Genomic DNA, 19582 nt, shown 5'->3' on the forward strand with positions numbered 1-19582 from the left:
TTAAAGAAAGTGTGTTTCTTTAAACACACTTTCTCCCTTGCTCCCTATTGATGATGACTGAATAATTTTGAAATCAGTGTGCAGGGAAGTTAGTTTTTTGGAAAATGCAATCTAGTAGAACACCTCCCTCTGCTGGTAGACTTCATGTTGTTTACTGTGCTGTATTATACTTTTGACTTCATAGTGGGAGATACCTTAGACTGCTCCTGAAGACCAAGTTGAGCCTTGTAAAAGAGAATTAGGTTGCATATGAGATTTTCCACTGTTCTGAGTCTTTGAGTACAATGGCAGGAGGTTGGGCTGCCCGTCCCAGGTTTATTCCAAGCTTGTCAGTTAACTAGATTTTTCTTCTACTTTCTCTCTTGCTGCTGGAATTGATTGTATTTTGCTGTTCTTGCTAGCCTACTGAAGAGAGGCTCTTGGACGTTGTGCTTTAATCAGGTAATCAGAACAGCATGCACAAAACAGTTATTAGCTTCTAGTAATCATTCATCTCTTCCTGAAAATGTATGCATCATTTAGTTTATTCATACTTACTTATTTGAACTGAATTTTACATGCTGATTCTCAATTAGTTTCCAAAGTAATGTCTCTAATTACTTGCTCTTGAAGCACAACTGGCCATCCTAACTGGATGCATCCTAACATCCTAACTGAAGCACATTACTGTTAACCATTTATCCTCTAGTTTACTAACACCACAAAGCAGAAAAATTAGATATTTTCTCTACAAAATCTTCAGTATAGGTTCAATCTGTCAATCATATGCCATTTCTGTACAGTACGAGCACCTGAAGAAGCAATACTGTGTAATTGTTATTTCTAGCTCTGTTGAGGCGTAACAAAGAACTCTTGAAAGAATGCTTTCAAACCCTTCTTGAAAGCACGTTTTAGTTCCTTGCTTTTCTTGAGTACTGCACTCCAAAAGTGAACAAACTAGCTGAGTATGCGAGAATAGCATTTTTGTTCTTGCTTTCCTTTTTGGTAGGACTTTTGGCATATTTTTTTCTGTTCTTCCTCCTGAACATAACGAATATTGCTCTTTCTTCACCCTTGCCCCTAGCTGAACACTCAAAATGTATTTTTCTGTCTTGTGTGTTATTAATAGAAGAACTTGTGTAGCCCTGTAAATTTTCTCTAAGGCTCTCATCTAGAGAAAGTAAAACAGCTGGAGCCTTTATGTGAGGAGGAGTCCCAGTTGTTGAACTCCTTGAAGCAAGTCTCGAAACATTGAGGACTGGCTGCAGAATCCATTTTCGTTCTCAGGATCTCATTATTACCAGCATTTAATTAATGTGTTGTTTAAGGTCTAAACTGCACAGCTGTGATGGAGACTTTGGTTTTCTGTTCTAACTTTGGAGTCTAATAACCTCCTCAGCTCAGCCCAGCCTGTGGAAACAGTGCTGGCAAAAGACTAATTCTCATGTCAAATAATTTGCCAAATTTGACTCAAAAAGTCAGAAATCATGTATCATGGATTTAGGAAGTGAAAGAATTGTTCTTTTTTGTTTTATTCTTTGTTTATGCCACCTTATTTCTGTATTAGGTCATAGGTGAGGTTGGTTTAGCCAGTTTCAGGAGTTGTCCTTTGACGCTGAGACATAGAAGGATGACTTCATCATGGCAAGAGATGCTTTAAGCTCACATATATTTGCTGTATAGAAATAAGTGTACTTATCCATCTTTTCCACTGGGGGGACCGCATCATACTAAAGACAGCAGTCTTTTTCATTCCTCTTCCTTTTCTGCATTTCTTTGAACATATAGGAACCAGGGAAGCGTCTAAATATTGAAATAGTCAGCATTTGTAAGGAAAAATAAATGCAGAAAAATTCCTATGTTTTTGATATGAACTCATTAGACGACTTGTCTTTGCAGCCAGCTTGTAGTAATTCCATATTTTGAGATGTGTTCCAGCTATGTTCTTTGGGATTAACTGGCTAATAATGAAAATGCCTGTTCCATTTGCTTTAATTCAGCATTTGTTCATTCTTCTAGATGACAACTTTAATAAGTAGGAATAAAAAGAATTGTTTTCATTAATTCAAAACAGTCACATTTTGTTACTCACAGAAAAGCCTAAGCAGTGTTTATTTTATGAAAGCAGCCGTCTGATACCTGCGTACATTCATACATTTTTCCATGAAAGACTGCATAGGGAAATATGCATGAACTTCAAGTACATAAAGAAAATATGCAAAGGGAACTTGGTGTTGTATTCCTGAGCTGCTGTGTTCCACGTTCAGAATTTAATTTAGGGCAGGTTGTAGCAAGTGCATCTAGTGAAAGTTTGCTTTGTTTGACCTTTCAGATTCGTAAATCTAGATGGCTTTTCCTTTCCTTGCATCTTGAACAGTTTCCTTTTAGCTCTTTTTGTTGTCGGATTGAATGCTGCTCTCGTGCATTTCTGTAAGATTACATGAGAAGATGGAGAGGGTGATGAAGGGGTACCTATGGGGGGGCCTACAGGAAACCTGGGGAGGGGCTTTTTCTATGGGTATATTGTGACAGGATGGGGGGAAATGGCTTTAAAGTGGAAGAGGGTAGATTTAGACTAAATGTTAGGAAGAAATTCTTTACTGTGAGGCTGATGAGACACTGGAACAGGTTGCCCAGAGAGGTTGTAGATGGCCCCTCCCTGGAGATGTTCTCAAGGCCGGGCTGGATGGGGCTGTGAGCAGCCTGGTCTAGAGGGAGGTGTCCCTGCCTGCAGCAGGGGGTTGGAACTACATGATCTTAAAGGTCCCTTCTATGCATGGAGAGGCTCCAGCTACTTCTTTAAGCTTCTAAACTGCTTTGGGAAGTCATTAAAATGTAGAGCTTTCTCAGATTGTGGTTAAAACACCTATGGCTGGCTATTGCCATAGAGTGTTGCAATCACATGCTGCTCATGTGGGCTCCAACCCGAGCGAAGTTTATGCTGCCACTACTGAAGGCTGTCACTTTTCACGTACCTCTCTCTTTCCGCACTGTTCTCCACTGCTGTTTGTGAAAGACATGTATTTATTGCAACGAGAAGTGTCAGATTCTACTGAGATTTAAAAGAGTAGAAAGAAACTCCTGATGCTTTACCTTGCAATTTATAGGTTTGGTGGTTAAACCTAAATAGTGATAAAATATTAAATCATCTTCTCAGACAGATGTTTCAAAAAGGGAGAGAGAGAGAAAGGGGCGTAAAATATAAGATGAGACCTGCTTGATTTTCCATCATGTAGTGGTGTGCATTTTGAAGCCTTCAGCTCTCCGCTGTTCAGGATGTGGATGAGCTAGTGGGATGGAAATGAGACAAGGGAGTGAGAGCCCCTGTTCTTGTTGTTCTGGGAAGAGCTTTTCTAGAACAGCTTCCCAGCAATTACTGGGGAAAAGCATCCAAGAAATGAGTAATTCTGAGGATTGTTTTGAGAGTTTTGTTGATGGTAGTTTTTAAGATGCCTTAAGCAGAGATGAGGGAAAAGGGGATTTACGGGGGATGAACCATAGGTTAGTGCTAGAAAGATTTAATTTGCTGTAAAAAGCCTTTCATCCCTGGTGAAAATCTTGGCAACTCGTAGGCAAATTCTTGAGAATGTTTCAGCTGTTACAAGTGACTGTTATTGACAGAAATGAGACACATACACAGTTTGATTAGAACCACATAATGTGGGCTGAATGAATTAATTAAAAAATACTAGGCATGTTTTGAAACTGAAGGGCTCTCTCTAGGTGTTGGAAAAGGGCACAATAAAATGTGTTACAGAGATAGCTCCGGTACAAGAGAAGCTAATTGAAGCATTTCTTTTATTAAAAGAATATTAATTCCTACATGTCTTGTAAATTAATTGTCCAAAATAAATGTGAATGGGAATTAAAATCTATTTCTATCAGTTAACAGTCATGTTTTCAAGATCTCTCATTTATAATAAAAATGCCTCAAGAAGTTCACTTCATTAGTTTACTTTTTTTATGGGTTTACTTATCAGATTCTAATCTAAGTGAACATTTCTCCCTCTATATGAGCCTCATAGATTTTATTGTACCATCAATCTGAATTTAATTTGAAGTGGAACATTTCTTACTAATTTGCTCAATTTCAAGAAGAGGTACTACTGCTAAAAATTCAAGTGATAAAGATGCAGAAGTTCAGGGCAATCGCAGAGCTGCGGTGTTGTGTTATTTTTGTTCTTCTCTAAGGCAGTTCAGAACTTTTGTGTCTTTTCTAGAATTCTGTTTTGTCTGCTGTAAAACGTTCATATTGCAGATTTTCCAAGTCTGCTTTGGGAATAAGTTCTGTAGATCTGAGCTTCTTAGATGTTTTCCCCAGGTACTTTTTTTCAGACTCTTATATTTAATCCCCAATGTTGTATTACCCTCAGATCGCGTTAAATGCTCGTTCTCCTTAAGCAGCACATGGATCCTGCAAATTACTGCATCCATGCAGTTTTAGAGACTCATTCTGTATCTTGATGTCTATTTAGTTCTGCTGGCTGCAGGGTACCAGCCTTTCTCACGCTGTTTCTCCCAAGAGGTTCTCAGTGTGCCATCATTGCCAGTTTTTGCAGTGGCAGCATGCAGGGCTCCATGGCAGGCTGCCCTCTGGGTTGGGTGATTTCCTAGCAGTCAGTTTTGGTAGATGTTCATCCAGATAAATGCACGCTCTCTACTATCATTGAAAAATAAAATATTTCTCATGGTCGTGATCGAGGAGTGGTTGCTTTATGTTTCCACAGTCTATTTAAAGCTCATACTTTCACTGTGGGTTGAGTTAGTACAGATATCCTTTGACACAGGCTCTAGAATTCATGCAGTTTCAATTAATCAGGTAATAAATTCTCTTAATCTCCTGGTTATGCTGTCAGGTGCAGGTGCTACATAGCTGCCCTCTGTTAGCTACACTTTTTGCAATGCAGTGCTGTCTTTATTTAGTACTTTCTCACTGTCTGTGCTCTGTACTGGATTAGAGTACAAATGCTAACCACAGATGTGAGGGATTTTGTAATAGGAAACCTAAGAGTGGATTGTTAAAATAATCCTTTATGTTAGCTTCAGTACTTTGGATCTTGTAATAGTAGGCAATAATATTTGTTCTTTATATTTATTTATATATATATATATATATATATATATATATATATAAATATATATATATTTATATTTATATATAACTTTCTGGCAAGTTTTATGAAATAATGAAATTTTATATGAAGTAAGGTAAGCATAGTACTCAAAGTAACAGCAGGGAATGTGACACAAGTGTTTTTGTGGGGGTTTCAATGACTTTGTTACTGTCCAGCACTGAAGTAGCTCCAGTAGGCAAACTGTTAGGTCAGACTGAGAAAGGAGTGCGTGTTGTGCAGGGAAGCCGCACCCAGGGGGAACTTTTGTAGATGGTAATGAAATTCCTTTTTCATCAGTTCAGTATTTCACAGCTATTTTGGGGTAGTGGGGTCATCTGCTGTGGAAATGGTGGGTTTTTCCATAACGTCCTGGAAGGTGTTGTGCACCTGGTTAATGGAGTTGCTGTACATTGTGCTACTCCAATGCAAAACTGCATTTCTCTTAAAAGATGTAAGCACATGTATTCATTAATAACTTGGATTCTGAATTGTAGATCACTTATAATAATGTTATGCTTGTTGTCTTACTGTTTATCAGTTCCTTTGAATTATTTGTTTATTAGTTCCTTTTGAACTTTGTTTATTAGTTCCTTTTGAATTTTCTTGCTAAGTAACAGGCAAAGTTTGTTCATCAAATCCAGACTTCCTATGTAACTGTGGTAGGGAGTCCTTCTGTGCAGCCAGGAGAAGGATGGCCTCCTCTGTGGTGTCGCCTTTTTCATCTCTTTTGAGGTGGGACTTAACCCAAAACGCAATGTCTATCAGGTTTAATTAAAAAAGAAACAAACAGAAATCGATCGTGTTAAATATCCTAACAGCTCTTCAGTGTGAAGGTTGTAACCTGATTCTGGTTTCTGAATGATAAATATAGGCAATTGCTGCTATGATGTCTGCTTCCTGCCTTTGTAGAATCATCTTTTTTTTTTTTTCTTTCCCATTTATTTTACCCTTTTTCTCGTATTTCTGCTTATTGAAAAAGAAAATGAGATGTACCTGAAAAGCCCAGCTTCTGTAACATGCAAATCACGTTTTCTGAAACTCCTGTTAATAATGTGTTGCTCTTCTAAAAGGTGCTCACAACTCTAAAGTTCAGTTGCAGAGAATATAATCTTTTCAGTATTGTTGATAGGTTGTGAGCTCTCGCTGTGCTTTGTGTTTAATTGCGGGAGCGATGAGCTTTGCTGATCATGTGTGTATTTTTATGCAAGCTATTTCTTTCTTCCGACTGTTTCTCAGTTCATCCAATATTATTGCTATTATGTACTTACTAAGAAATATTTTTCTAAATGTGTGTGCATTATATTTATTTGTAGATACAGATTTGTATAGCTCTTAGCTCTGATTGTGTTTCATGATTTGGTTGTCTTCTCCGATACAAATGCTTGTTTCAGTTCTGTTATGTATTCCCCTTAGGGCAGGGTCTCTGTATCTGTGGGCTACTGCATCTTTGTTACCTAAAAGAAAAAAATCTTCTCTTCCATGTAGTTTTGTTTAGTCTGTTGTCAGAGCTTTAGATTTCATTCAGATCTCTACTTAAGGGAAAGGTTTTACCCATTTCACACTAATTTATTGTGCAAAATGTAGGTATAAAGGAATGCCACTTGTAATGCCTGCAGTAGGCTGTGAACCAGAAAAGTCCAGTGAAGAGTTTAAAAGAGGGAAAAAAAAAAAAAAAAAAGGTAAATAAAATCTTTAGGACTTGCAGAAATACACCATGGTTGTCGTGTATAAACAGTCACATGAAATAGGAATGATACAATAACTCAGAACAATCAGTTCACTGTAATGCTTCCAGTGTCATAATATTTGTGTTACTTCTCACAGAATACTCTCAAAAAAGCACTTTTTCTGAAGTGTGAAGCTGTGTTCTGGTTAGAGGAAGGTAAAAGTCTCTTGTGTGCAGTGTTGTGATTCTACTGAACATGCAATTTAACAGTGCCGTGTTAATTTATACTCTGTAAAAGAACAAGATGCTCTGGTTAGAAGAATGTGCAGCCTGCACATTTAATGCAGTGTAAGAAGCAAACACTCTCCAAACACCATTTTTGCTATTTTACAGTGCTAAGTTATGGGAGCTGTAGGGCTGGAGTGTGACTAAGAGGTGTATTATAGCCTGTCAACCAAAATTACTTTAAAGACTCTAATTTTTTCCTCTTAGCATTCTGTTTACTCTGACACTTCTTGCAACATCCATCATTTACTTGAATGAACCCATTCTTTATTGATGACAACATCTGTTATAGACCAGAGAAAAAGAAGTGTTTGTAACCTTGATCCTTGAAATAAGCTGGGAGAAGAGCTTAGTTTTAAAATCACTTGTAAATGTCATAAATTGTATGATTATTATGCCATAGCATCAATGCAAAAGGGAAAAAAAGCTCAGGCTTACTTTTAAGTCATTTTGTATAGTGTTCTGGTGAACTTGTCTTTTTCAGAATTAAATGTTTAATGATACATTTATATGGCTCATATTTGGTTGAACCTCAAGTTTCTACTGACTGCTGTTACATGATGTACTTATCAGGAGCTAAAGGGTTCTTCCCAGTATAGGTACAGACCCTTTGCACTTCAGAAAAAGTCAAGAACTCTTTATTATCTTAGCTATTTTGTCAGGTATTGATGGTTTTAATATCAGAAGCTATAAATGGATGGTTTTCATTATCAATATTATTATAAAACTACAAAAAGACAAAAGATTGTCCGGCAAAGGAATTTATTCTTTAGATGCCTCTGAACATACCTGGTTTCTTCATTCCCTTTCAATCTAAACTATTTGAGTGAACTGTATAGAGAAAGCATAAAATGTTTGTATCACGTCTGTGTATGCAGATAGTCATTGTGCTGTTTCCAAACAAATGCTAAGAGCATTGTTTTTGTTTTGCTACTTACCATTAACATCCAGTGCATCAGAGTTCTGCCTGAGGTTTCTGCCTCTGCGAGTTGGAATGCTGGGGGCGGCCCTTAAACACAACAAGGCAGAAGGATTTTGGAGCTCAAAAACTGGCAGTGTTGCTGCTTGCTACTAGCAGCTTCTCAGTCCATGCAGTACAATCTTCCTGGATTGATTTCACGTGTTGTACTGAGAGCTCTTTTCCACTGCTAATCCCCCATGTGAGAAGCAGCTGATTGTCAAGTCGCATTTGGGTGCGGGTCCCACCTGCTAACTAATACAGCCAACAACAGGAGAAAACATTTTTTGACAAGTGGAGAAACCTTCCTAGCCTGTGTGCCAGTAGAAGGCTGCATGAAGTCATAGCATTGCATTTTGTTAACTAGGAAAGCAGAATGTTGAGTAATTTCATGTATTTTCAGTCAGCCGTTGTGCGTTTTGGCATTGGTTTTGCTAGCATAGTGAAAGCCTCAGTAAAAAGGAGACAAGTTAATGAAGGTGTTTAGCATGTGTCTGTGGTTAAATAAAAACTTCTGGAAATGATAAATTACGTGCCAACTCTTGTTCTGCTTTGGTTTCTTTCCCACTGAGGCTGTAACGGGAGGTCATTGTTCTCTCAGTAGAGTTTACATTCTGATCTCAATCTGAGTGAAACCTCCCCTTCAGATCTTGCCAGGATCTTGCCTGTTATTGTGTTCATATTTTTGTTTTGTTTTATTTGTTCAGCAGTTAACTGGATTCATTCAGACACAATTGGTGCTGTAATTGTTGCCAACTCTTATTGCCTTTTAGGGAGATGAAGGTGGTCTGCCAGTTACGTGTTAACCTGCTAACGGGTTTTTGGTTAAAAGAAGCCAAATGCGGTCTGCTCTTACTCAGGAAAGTGTAGCACATCTAATACAACATGTCATAAGTTACCTATTTGCAGCAGTAAAATACTGGACCACAAATTGTAAAGCAGTATTTCAGAAATTCCTTGAAAATGCAAATCAAAGTAGGATGCAGACTGGATAAAAATTAGTTCTGAACACAAAGTCCTGGAAAGGGAAAGGTAAAAGGCATTTTAGTGCCGTGGTGGATTTTGCTGCCATGTTTGCTACTCAAATTATGTTACTAGGAAGCTTGTTGGGAAATGGGAAATGCAGTCACAGCATGATGACTTCTGACAGCCTTTTATGCTCTTTTAAGTTGGTGAATTTATCCACAGTTTGATAAAGTGAATAATTCTTCAGAAAAAATATAAAGTCAGTTTATGTGCTTATTAAAAATAGAGCTTTAGGGGACACAACTGTAGCACTGGTATCTACTGCACTGTCTTTAAAAGACTGTCGGGACTTCTGTTATTTAGGCCATTTACTTAAAAAATGTTCTGCATTCATCTGTAAATGCCCTTAGTGGATGGCACTGAGCTAGTCCTACCTATGTATTTGCATCTATCTAGGAAAAAAATAGCCTGTGAATTTCTAGCTTACCAAACTTTAATAAACCCCGTAGTACCTATTGCTGTTTCTGTAACTCTGCACTCACTTTTTTTGACGGATTTTGTGGATTCCTCGTGATGTGTAATATTGAGCATAAGCTTTTTTTGTCCACTCCTTGAAAATGAAGGTGTTCCCATTTCTGATATGCATACACAGTGCAGCTTTGCTTTTGTGTGCTGCCTTGGATGCAATCTCATATAAAACACTTTGTCTCTGCAGTCACCTTTATAGGCAAGTTGTACAATCTTCTCTTATTTTCTCAACCATTATTTGTCATTTCCAAAGCGTCTCCAGCTGTGAGCTCTCCTTCTGCCAGAACTGTTATCTCATTGTAGGTGTGAAGAATTGGGGAGCTTCTAAACTGATGGTTCCAGGTCTCATTGCTGCACTTATTGGATCATAGCTGGTGCAGAATCAAAGAACTCAAAGCTTGCTTGATTTTTACAAGCACACTAATAATGATCAGGAGCCAAACTTACATGAAACTGTGTTGATAACTAGTGAGGCCCGAATAGGTCTGTTCCCAAAGAGCTTTCCACCAGGCTGTTGTAGATGCAGATGAATTCCTGTCTGCTGCCACCTACTCTTCCCTGGCTTTGAGCTTGTGCTTATCCAAGCTGAACTTCTGGCTGAGGCTTCCATAGCAGAAGTTACAGCTTAATTTTTCTGGCAATTTACTTTTGAATCCAAAATCAGCAATTAGGGACTGTTCAACTACAGTGCTTTCCAGTCCCAATGTGTCACGTTGGCAACCTGTGTTTCTGATGCATCATCGTCTGCAAATGTTTATAGACTGCACTGTTTTTCTCTGTCATAACAAGCAACCTTCACTTATACATGCATTATGTTTGCAAAATGAATTCATTCTGCCTTTGTGGTGGTGGTGTTTTGTTGTATTTTTTTTTAATGTGTTCAAGAACATCAGGAGGTGAAAGCAGCTCATCCTCAGCTGTCTTTAGTAGGAGGAAATGCTTTGCTTTGTGGGAATAACTGGATGTTGAGCAAAATCCACTTGGCTGGGAGAGGGGTATTCCTGGGGGGTGTCTGAGGATGCCAGGCTGAAATTAGTGATATGGCTGGTAGGAATTGAGACCAGTGCTGTGGCTGATCCACTATCAAGACAATGGGATTTGGAAGGCCCGCAAGAGGGGCTTTGCACTTGAAAACATTTCACCTGAATCTGTTTTGGAGGTAAGCCTGAGAATGGGACCTATCCTAGATATGGAGTTTGGACTATGGGGCGTAGCTATAATGTTGCACATAGCTTTAACGTACCATAGTGATTTACTCCCCTTGTCTAACCTAACTGCCATAGATCAGTGAGCAGCTTGGAATGCTGGTGCTGGAGCAGGCAACTGTATTCGGCTAGCTAGCAGATCTCATACCACTGATTGCATTGATGCCTACATAGCTTTTTTTTTTTTTTTTTTCCTCGTCATCTGAGGCAATCTTATTTTGTGGTCTGGTTCAGCATCCTGCCCTCCCGAGCTTAGTTTTCCTCTCTCTGTCATGCACTGAAGCAGAAGGGATTTGGAAAGTGGAAAGGGAGCTGCCTCAGCCAGCTGGAGGAGTACTGCTGCTAACACTTGTGTTCGACTGTTGTAGTAAAGGTCTTGTCTCCCATGTTGCAGGGCTCCTAGAATTACCTGTCTGATACGGCTGACGGAGGAAGCAGTGTTGGCTGGCACGTTTGAAATGCATTTTAAACTGTTAAATCAGTGTCTGGAAACTGGTAGAAATGTATTCCTTCTCCCAGCCCAGAAAAGTCTAATTTACAAATAGATAATAAACAATGCTGCAGAACATGCATTGGCTTAGATTGTGGCTGTCCAACCTTTTGGCTTACCTGGGCTGCACCAGGCTGGTTTGATGGCAGTAGCTGCAATTCTCAGTGAAGTCTCAAGATGTTCCTCTGAGACTTTTGCTGTAAGTTTACTATTTCTGCACTTCATCCTTGAAAACAGTTGCTTACAAATACACCTACTGCCAAAAAAATCAGTGATGTGAATAAGGTGTGATAGTGAAGCAAGGGATATTTTTCTCTGGCTTAAAGATAGGGCTTAAAAATCTGATAAAGAGACACAATCAGATTTTTGAGTTGAATGATAGCTTATTTATGGCCAACTGAATAGAATCACTGGTATACAAAGAAATTCATGGTTTTTTTGGGCAATCTTGAAACTATTCACAAATTTCTTTATTAGAACGGAAAATCATGGCTTTGTATTTTTCTCTGCTTGCAGGACTGTGTTTAGCCAGTGTATCAAAATGCGTAAAATTATTTACCCTAATCTGTGCTAGGTCTGCACTGAACCCTCTTCTTCTTTTTGTTACAATGCAGACAGTGTTAATAGGGCACCAGTGTTTCAGTTGTTGCTGAGTGATGGGGCTGGGTGCCATGATGGTGTGGGACAGGGGTGGTCACACTGCAGGTTGTGCTGGGCCATGGGTTGGATGTGCCTGGCTTAATTGTTGCAAAATAATCATCTTTGTTTTTTGTTTTGGTGGTTTTTTTGTTTGTTTGTTTGTTTTTAAGCATTGACCGAGCTATGTCTTGGGAGGTACAGAATGAGAGAAGAGAAGGGGATAGGATTGCCTAACTATTTCTAGATTCAGTTCAGCCCAGGCATGTAAGAATGTAAGACAGTGCAGGCACAAAAGGAAGAGCATAGCACAGGTAGCCCTGGAGGACTTAAGCACAGAAAGGCAACACATGAGTAAGTTGGATGAAAATAGAAGGAATTCCCTTTGTGAAGAAGTTGTGGCTTGAGTGGGAACCTGGGAAGGAGTTTGTCCTGTGGTTGGTATGGATTGCTGTGTTCTCTTGAACCCGCTCCTACAGTATATTGAGATCTAGTTTTGTGCAGTGGTACTCTGTTCTTTCTCTTTCAGTAAGTCATAATACACTGATAATAATGGTCTCTATTGTTTAACTGAAGTGTGAAGTATTATTTCATTTTTGGTTCTAGCTTGAAGTTAAGAAGTATGGAGGAGGGAGCTGCTTTTCATAAATAACTGCATTTAATACTAAAGGCAAATATGACAAACTGGAAAATTAAAAATTATGGCTTTTCCCACACTAAGAAATCTTTACTTATTTTAATGGAAGCTATAAACATTGACAAAGGATTTTCTCTTTCAGATAACCTAGTGCACAGTTTCACAAAAAAACCAGACATTGCAGTGTTTGTGGTGTTTGAGATCAGGAGCAGTCAGAACGATAATACCTTTGCCGGTATTGGGGGGGTGATTTTCATTATTCTGGTATTTGAGTAAAATGTATTAAATTAAGCAAATGAGATGACGTATGGAACCTTGATTTTGATAGATTTCCAGAAGAAGCAGCCAGATGATGACTCAACTCCCAGCACAAGCAACAGCCAGTCAGATTTGTTCTCTGGAGAAACAAACAGTGACAACAGCAATACCTCTCTAACCACGCAGGCCGCTAACTCCAACCAGCAACTTTTGACAGAACTGAATGTAACTTCACCGAGCAAAGAGGAATGTAAGTGCACAAGTCCTAAGTGAGAGCAAAGGAAACAAATATGTTTCTCGTCATTCGCAATGTTATGTTCTGCTGACTTCTTTTTGGAAGTAAAGGAGGTCTGTCTTTTGATGGTAAACAGTAGAAGTTACTGAGGAAATGCAAATTGATGATGTTAACCAAAGAGCGAATGAAAAGGGGTCACAGGAGTTTCTGGTTAACTTTATAGCTGTCTGAAATGCAGCATGCAATCATTTGATTTTATTATTTAAATCATTTAATTATATAAATATTGGGGCACTTTTGTTTTGAGAATTTTTCTCAGATTGATAGTAAGTTAATATATGTACTTATGTGATTTTTAATCATTACAGTTGCACATAGTATTGTCTGTAATGCGTGTTTGTTTAAATTCCTGCTAGGTCACTTGGATAAACTAAGCTTCACATGGTCACCTGCCTCCTTATTTCTTGCTCTCTCTTGAAATATCAGGCAAAATTTTTTCCTTGAGCTAGGCTAAAGAATTAAAAATTAGTAGAAGTGTATTGTGATACAGAGCTTCACTCTAAAACTCTTTACGAGTTCACACTGTATATTGAGTTTAAAAATCTGCATTCTTTAAGTTAAGCTTAAATGAATAATTTATAGTTTCATGTTGCTCAAACCATAGCTTTATTTTAGAAGGTTCTCTCCGTAGAGAGAATTTCTCTTGAGCTATGTTCATCTATGCATCTTGTGTAGTAGACGGATGTACATGTTGTAAGAAAAACACACTCATTTTTGATGGAGAATCTCCTAGAGCTGCACTTATTTTTCTGCTGAAAATAAGGATGCCAAAAAAGCAAAGGATTGAGAGATCTTTGATACGGCACGATTGCTTTCAGTTGTGTTCAGTGTTTGGGTAGGATGATTTTTACTGAGTTTCAAAAGTATTTATTCTTTTTACAGGTAGTTAGACTTTGCATTTATGTTCTTCTTGTTTATTCAGAACGGCTATGGACAAAGCAGTAATTGCTGTTGTGGGATTGCAGTAGCTTATTAGACAAAAATAAAATGCTTAATTTAAAATTAAGTTTTCTACCTACATAAATGAATACTTTCAGAAATACAGCAAGAAGTGATAGGTACTTCCTATTGTTTAAGCTTGAACCTTCTGGTATCAGTAATAAGGGTAAACTTGCTGTGTAACTTGTCACTCCTTCACACACGCAGTTGCTGCAAAACACCCATCTCTTCCTTCTGTCCAGTATTTGTCCAGGGGAAACCTGTAGTATCATGTAAAAATAAAAAACAAAGCTTTAAAACACCCTTCCAGTAAAATGTTGTGCTGTAACATCACATTTGGGCATTTGCAGGGCAGTGGGATTCAGCTCCTCTGCTGGCTTATTAGCAGAGATCTACTACCTGGCATTACGGGGTGCTTTTCTGGTGCTTATTGGGTCAGGTTTCATGAACTGTGTTCAGTGACGAATTAAATTGCGTTAAAGTGTTTCTCTTGTGGCTGAGAAGCACTTGGGGTTATGTGGGAAGGTGATTACAGAGAGGGAAAGAGGGGAGAAAAATCATGTCCTTCACCCTAGATCACTGTGTGCTTGTGAACATACACTCAAGGTGATGGATATTAGGCAGTACGGCCTGCAGAGCATTTGAAAATATTACCTATAAAAAATTCTTTATGACTTCCTGCTGGGGTGATTTTAAGTGAAATACAGTGGAGAGATTTATTTAGAGCTGGAGCTCTTTTTGTCTTCTCTCACGTCCCCACTACCTCTTTAATGAAGCTTAATGCCATTTATCAGAAATAATTATGCACAGATGGAGCTTTTCTGATGGGTAATGGTCTCAGAGTGGAAGAGTCTTTCCTGTAATGAAGAATGCAAAAACTTTAAATGTCTTTTTGATTTTAATTTAAGGGCATCCTTTTCTGTGCAATATGTATTTTTCAACAAGTTCTGTAAGGCACATGCTGCTCTCATTGTAGCTGTGTCCTTTAAAGACTGATACTTTGCAGCATTGTGTGATGATGTACAGCTATGTTCTGTTCAGAATAGAATTGCAGTAATGCACCAGAAATCAATATATTGGGTTATTAAGGTATTCCCCATCAGAGAATGGAAAGATGAGAGTGCTCAGGAAGGATTCTCATGATGTACCCCATTTCTCTCTCTTCCCTGTCGTGCTTCTGAGGAGAATCTCACATACAGGCATTTGCTATAGCAGTTTAGTTCCCACGGTAAAGAGTTTGGACAGAATTGTAGCAGGTCGTTTAGGCAGTTAAGAAATTCCATTCATGTTACGACGACTAAAGAGAACCATAGAAAGCTCATGTGGTAAGATTTATATTCTGTATTGGAAAGACTGTAGGTTTTTTTATTTGTTATTTCCAGTAGTCATTTCCTTTTTAAACACTCGATGAGTGATGGAGAGGAAATGTTCCTTGCACTGAATTTTGCAGGAGTTCAGTGTGACAATTACTGAGCTTCTCATATACATGCCCAGGTCACAGTGACTTTTTTTTCCAAACCCTCAGCTCTGAGCAGGGCTGCTTTGTACATGGAAGGCAGTTCTCAGTATTACAGTTGCGGTCAGCAAAAATGCATTAAGAATTTATGCCAAGAGATGGTGGTGCAAGTTTCAGGATGTTTTTTCCCCCCTCACTTATGCTTTGGTTGTATGAAGTATTGCATATGGTTTGTTTGACTGACTTTTAAATGCTTTTAGGGAAATGAGAAGCTTTAGGGGAAAAGACTTCTAGGATTATTTTGTTTGTTTTATTTCCCATGTATACTACTTCAGTTGCCTTTTTCCATCTCAAATTTTCCTGTCTATTATATTGTCAGTGGCAGTAAGTTTTCTGCAGTGAGCTTTTGCAGATAAGGAATGTATTGATGCTGGTACTGCTTTACCAAGTCTAGATTTCCATGGGTTTTAATGATCTGTTTCTTAACAGATTGTTAAATCAGTCTAATTGTTGTTCCTCTGCTTTTTTTACATGCGGATAAGTTTCTGTGTGTTGAAGTTCTGTGTAGTTTTAATGTATTCTTATCTTTCACTTTGTCTCTTTTCATTTAGGAAGTCAAGGCAGAAGTAACTTTAGTGTTAGTCACCATATCAACTGGCTGCTTTGGCAATGGTTTCCTTTTTCATTGGGAGGGAGAGTTGTTTATTTCTAACAGAGGGAGAAGGAATTTGTGAAAGGCCTTCTGCTTCTTTCTGCCCCTTACTCCACCTTAAACTACCCACACTTTTAAAAAGGATTAAAAAAAAAAAAAAGCTTGTTAAGGAAGGTTTTATGTATTTTGGTAAGGAAAAGGTCACACTGAATATGGAATAATTTTGTGTAGTTTCAAGTCTTCATTGCTTTCTCTGGGGTTGTCACATTATTTTTCTGTCACTGTGTGAGTAGACCTAAAGTTGACACTGTGCAGGTTTAAAACTAACCATGTTGTTATGTGACAGGAGAAATGTCAGCGTGAACAACTCGAATTCTGGCAGCTGGATCAGATTTGATATTTCAGTAGTTCTTAGCTTCAGTTGACATTATTTTATTTTAATTACGTGCTTAACTCTTCCTGGCCTCCTCAAATTAGCAAAAACCACAATTGAAAAAGGACAGAAGGAATATCTGATGTTTCAGAGCTGTTAAATGCTTTGCATTTCTACAGTAAAGACTTTGTAAGAAGATATACAGAGACCTGAGGTATTGCTTTAAATGTCACAAAATATATTGGGATTTCAGCATGGAAAGGGTGACAGTCACTGTCCACACCTTAACTCTGTGTGCTGTTTCTGAAGCCTAAATGTGATTCTCAGGGCTGAATGCCTGTACATTTTTTTCTATTTATTGTTACAGCTTTCAAGATTTGAACTGTTGCATATCGAGCTTCAGCATTTTCATCAATTTATTTCAAATGCTTTTAAAGCATTTGATTTCAAGCATATGATTTTCAAGACAAGTTTAAAGAAAGCTTTAAAACATTTTCTCTCATTAAACGTTTGCATGTGCTGCGAATGCTGAGTTGTAACCAATTATGAAGTTGTTTTGGTGAATTTACTTTTTGTACATAAGAGGCTCTACAGCTGGCACACAGATGCAGCAGGCTCCCATGAGAGATCCCTGGCAGAAAGGTGAGAGATTGGTTTTCTTTCTGCTGCAGCTTTTGAATGTTTATCATCTAAATTTCATGGCTTATTGAGGCATGACTGTAAAAAGCAACACAGACTACAGTACTAGGAACATAATAACTTTTTTTTTGGTCTTCTGAGTAGTAATAATGAAAAAAAATACAAGTTGTCATTTTTTTTCAACATAACCTCATCAAAAGTGAACAAACAAGCACATCTTTTTTTTGTTTTTCTTTGTTGAATAGCCTTTTCTCTGGCAACACGTGAAAGATTTCTACCTACTTCAAACTACTTCAGGTTTTGTATTTGCTTGGGCTTGTCAGGGGAGTCAGAAAGATCAGCTTTCCTGTGCACGCTCTGAAAATACTTGAGAAATGACCTGTTCATTGCTATACAACTCAGTTTTGTATATCCTGTCATTTTTATAGTTCTGGCTATGGGGATGTTCTTCTGGCTCATCTTTGATTGAATGTTACGTATGTACCTGCTTTTATAATATATTAAATATATAAACAAACCAAGCTAGAATTTATTTTGTCTTGCTTGTTAGAGATGGTTGTAGAAATTAATTTGCTTTGCTGCTGACCTGTTTTTTTGATACCAGTTAGTAGGTGTGTCCTCCTATCTGAAAGAGTGCAGTAACAGCTGAAGTTGCTCTCGACTACAAAACTGGCCTACTTGACCCACGTGATTTAATATTGCAATTAAACTCACATAACTAACAAAGCTACGGAGCTTTGTCATAGCTAGATAATGGTGATGAGGAGTAATTCTGATTTTCCTTACAAACTCACCAGATCTACACATTCTTTCTTCTACTCAATTTTGTCAATTTTTATCAGGAAAAAAGAGAACACGCACCTCCACTACAGAAAATGCATCTGGTTGTTGTTTGATGTTACAGTCTTTGGATCTATATGTCACAAGAACTAACTGTTCTCTCAGCTTTTTCATATTATTGTTAAGTTAGGTAACAGTAGGAGATGTTTTTCATCTTATGAGATTATTTTTAGCTTTATTTTCTTTAAAGGTACTCTGTACAGAAAGAGCCTTTTGTTGCTTAATGTTAAATTAACAGTAATCCAATTTTTCATTTCATTTTTTATACGTGGGTTTTCTTGAACATTTATCACAAAAGATGCTTTTTTTTTTTTTTTTTTCTTTTTTTTTTTAAGCACATTTTGTCTGGAGATCTACAACAATTCTTCAAAATACAGAGCTGTTCTGAAATGGATGCTATTGGAGTTGCCTTCTGAGAAATGCTGCTTAAAATTTGGTGCCAGTACAGAACATGTGGGAGTTAGAAATTTGATAAGAAAAAATATACTATGTGTGGTAGAAGAGTTGCCTTTAGCATTATTTGAGGATCTTTCCCTAAGTTTTAATCTGGTCCTTACAGTCCCAGTGTTATCTGAAGAACATTTCTTAACATATAAGCTAGAAAGATCTGGCCCACAGATTGATGAAATGAACACTTCTTTCCCTGTCTGTGGCATGATAATTTCAAAATATAATGAAAATCAGCAGAATAAGACCACTGTTAATTGTTCTCTCTGATTTATAGTCACTTCACATTGCAGAGTAGATAGTGCATCCTAGGGTCCCATTTATTAAAGTGAAAGGACCTCTTGGAACATGAAATGGAAACTCAGCCAGATAATACAAATGTGGGTTTAGAACTGCCCACTTATCAAGCTTATATACAAGTATTTCTAATAATATAATTTCACTGCCAATTTCAAAAGCACATTTTTTACACTTCAGATGTTATCCATGAAGGAGGGAAGTATCATGTCTACTTTGCAAATGGGGAAACTGAGGAAGAGCAACTAATGGAGCCTGACAGCTGTCAAATGGAATCTGAATCATAGCTGTTTCACTTGTTTCTGTTGTTAAATACACCAACAGCAGCAAAGTGCTCCAGTTTTCATTTCCTTCTGCAAAAGCTGCACATAGATAAAAATCCACAGAACAAATAATGGCACGTTTGTACAACTAAATTTTTAAAAGTATATGTTTGTATGTGGTACAATCCTCTTATCAGCTTGGTAATGACGTGACAAATTACACTTTCTGCTGCAGAAAAATAGTGAAGTGCTCTAAAATGCTTTGTTTTTATTTCTATAAAGACTATCCTGTCTGTCTGGAAACTGAATTTAGAGATTTACATCACCATTTGTTTATGTATTTGTGTTTGTAATCAATGACTTTTTTCAAAAACTCAATTGTGTAGATTAATTAGAGTAGATTTCTACCAATTCAGCAAATGTACATTACTAGATTGCTGGTTTTGACAGATTTTCAAAGATGTTTTCTTCCTGTATTGCAAATAGAAGTAAAATTCTCCTTGTTCTTGCAGCAGCACTGCCTTTCAAGAATATTCTCCTCTTTTACGATCACCCTCTTCCTGCCTGTTGCATACGCAGAGCTGATCTTTTTCTGTAGAGGAGGAACCAACACAGTGCTGAAAGCTCAAAGCAGCATTCGGATGTGCTCAGAGAGGAAC

General features: G+C 37.8%; 1 protein-coding gene across 1 annotated transcript in view; it reads left to right on the plus strand.

Annotated features, from left to right (window-relative positions):
* Positions 1–19582, plus strand: part of ZFAND3 (zinc finger AN1-type containing 3) — a 130470-nt gene that overhangs the window by 74929 nt on the left and 35959 nt on the right. Inside the window, exon 4 of the mRNA XM_042875446.1 lies at positions 12793–12972. Coding sequence (XP_042731380.1) covers positions 12793–12972 — 180 coding nt within the window. The remainder of the gene's footprint in view (positions 1–12792; positions 12973–19582) is intronic.

The sequence above is a fragment of the Lagopus leucura genome, unplaced genomic scaffold (genome assembly GCF_019238085.1).
Source record: "Lagopus leucura isolate 7727_CA_CO unplaced genomic scaffold, USGS_WTPT01 Super-Scaffold_73, whole genome shotgun sequence".
Classification (NCBI taxonomy): Eukaryota; Metazoa; Chordata; class Aves; order Galliformes; family Phasianidae; genus Lagopus; species Lagopus leucura.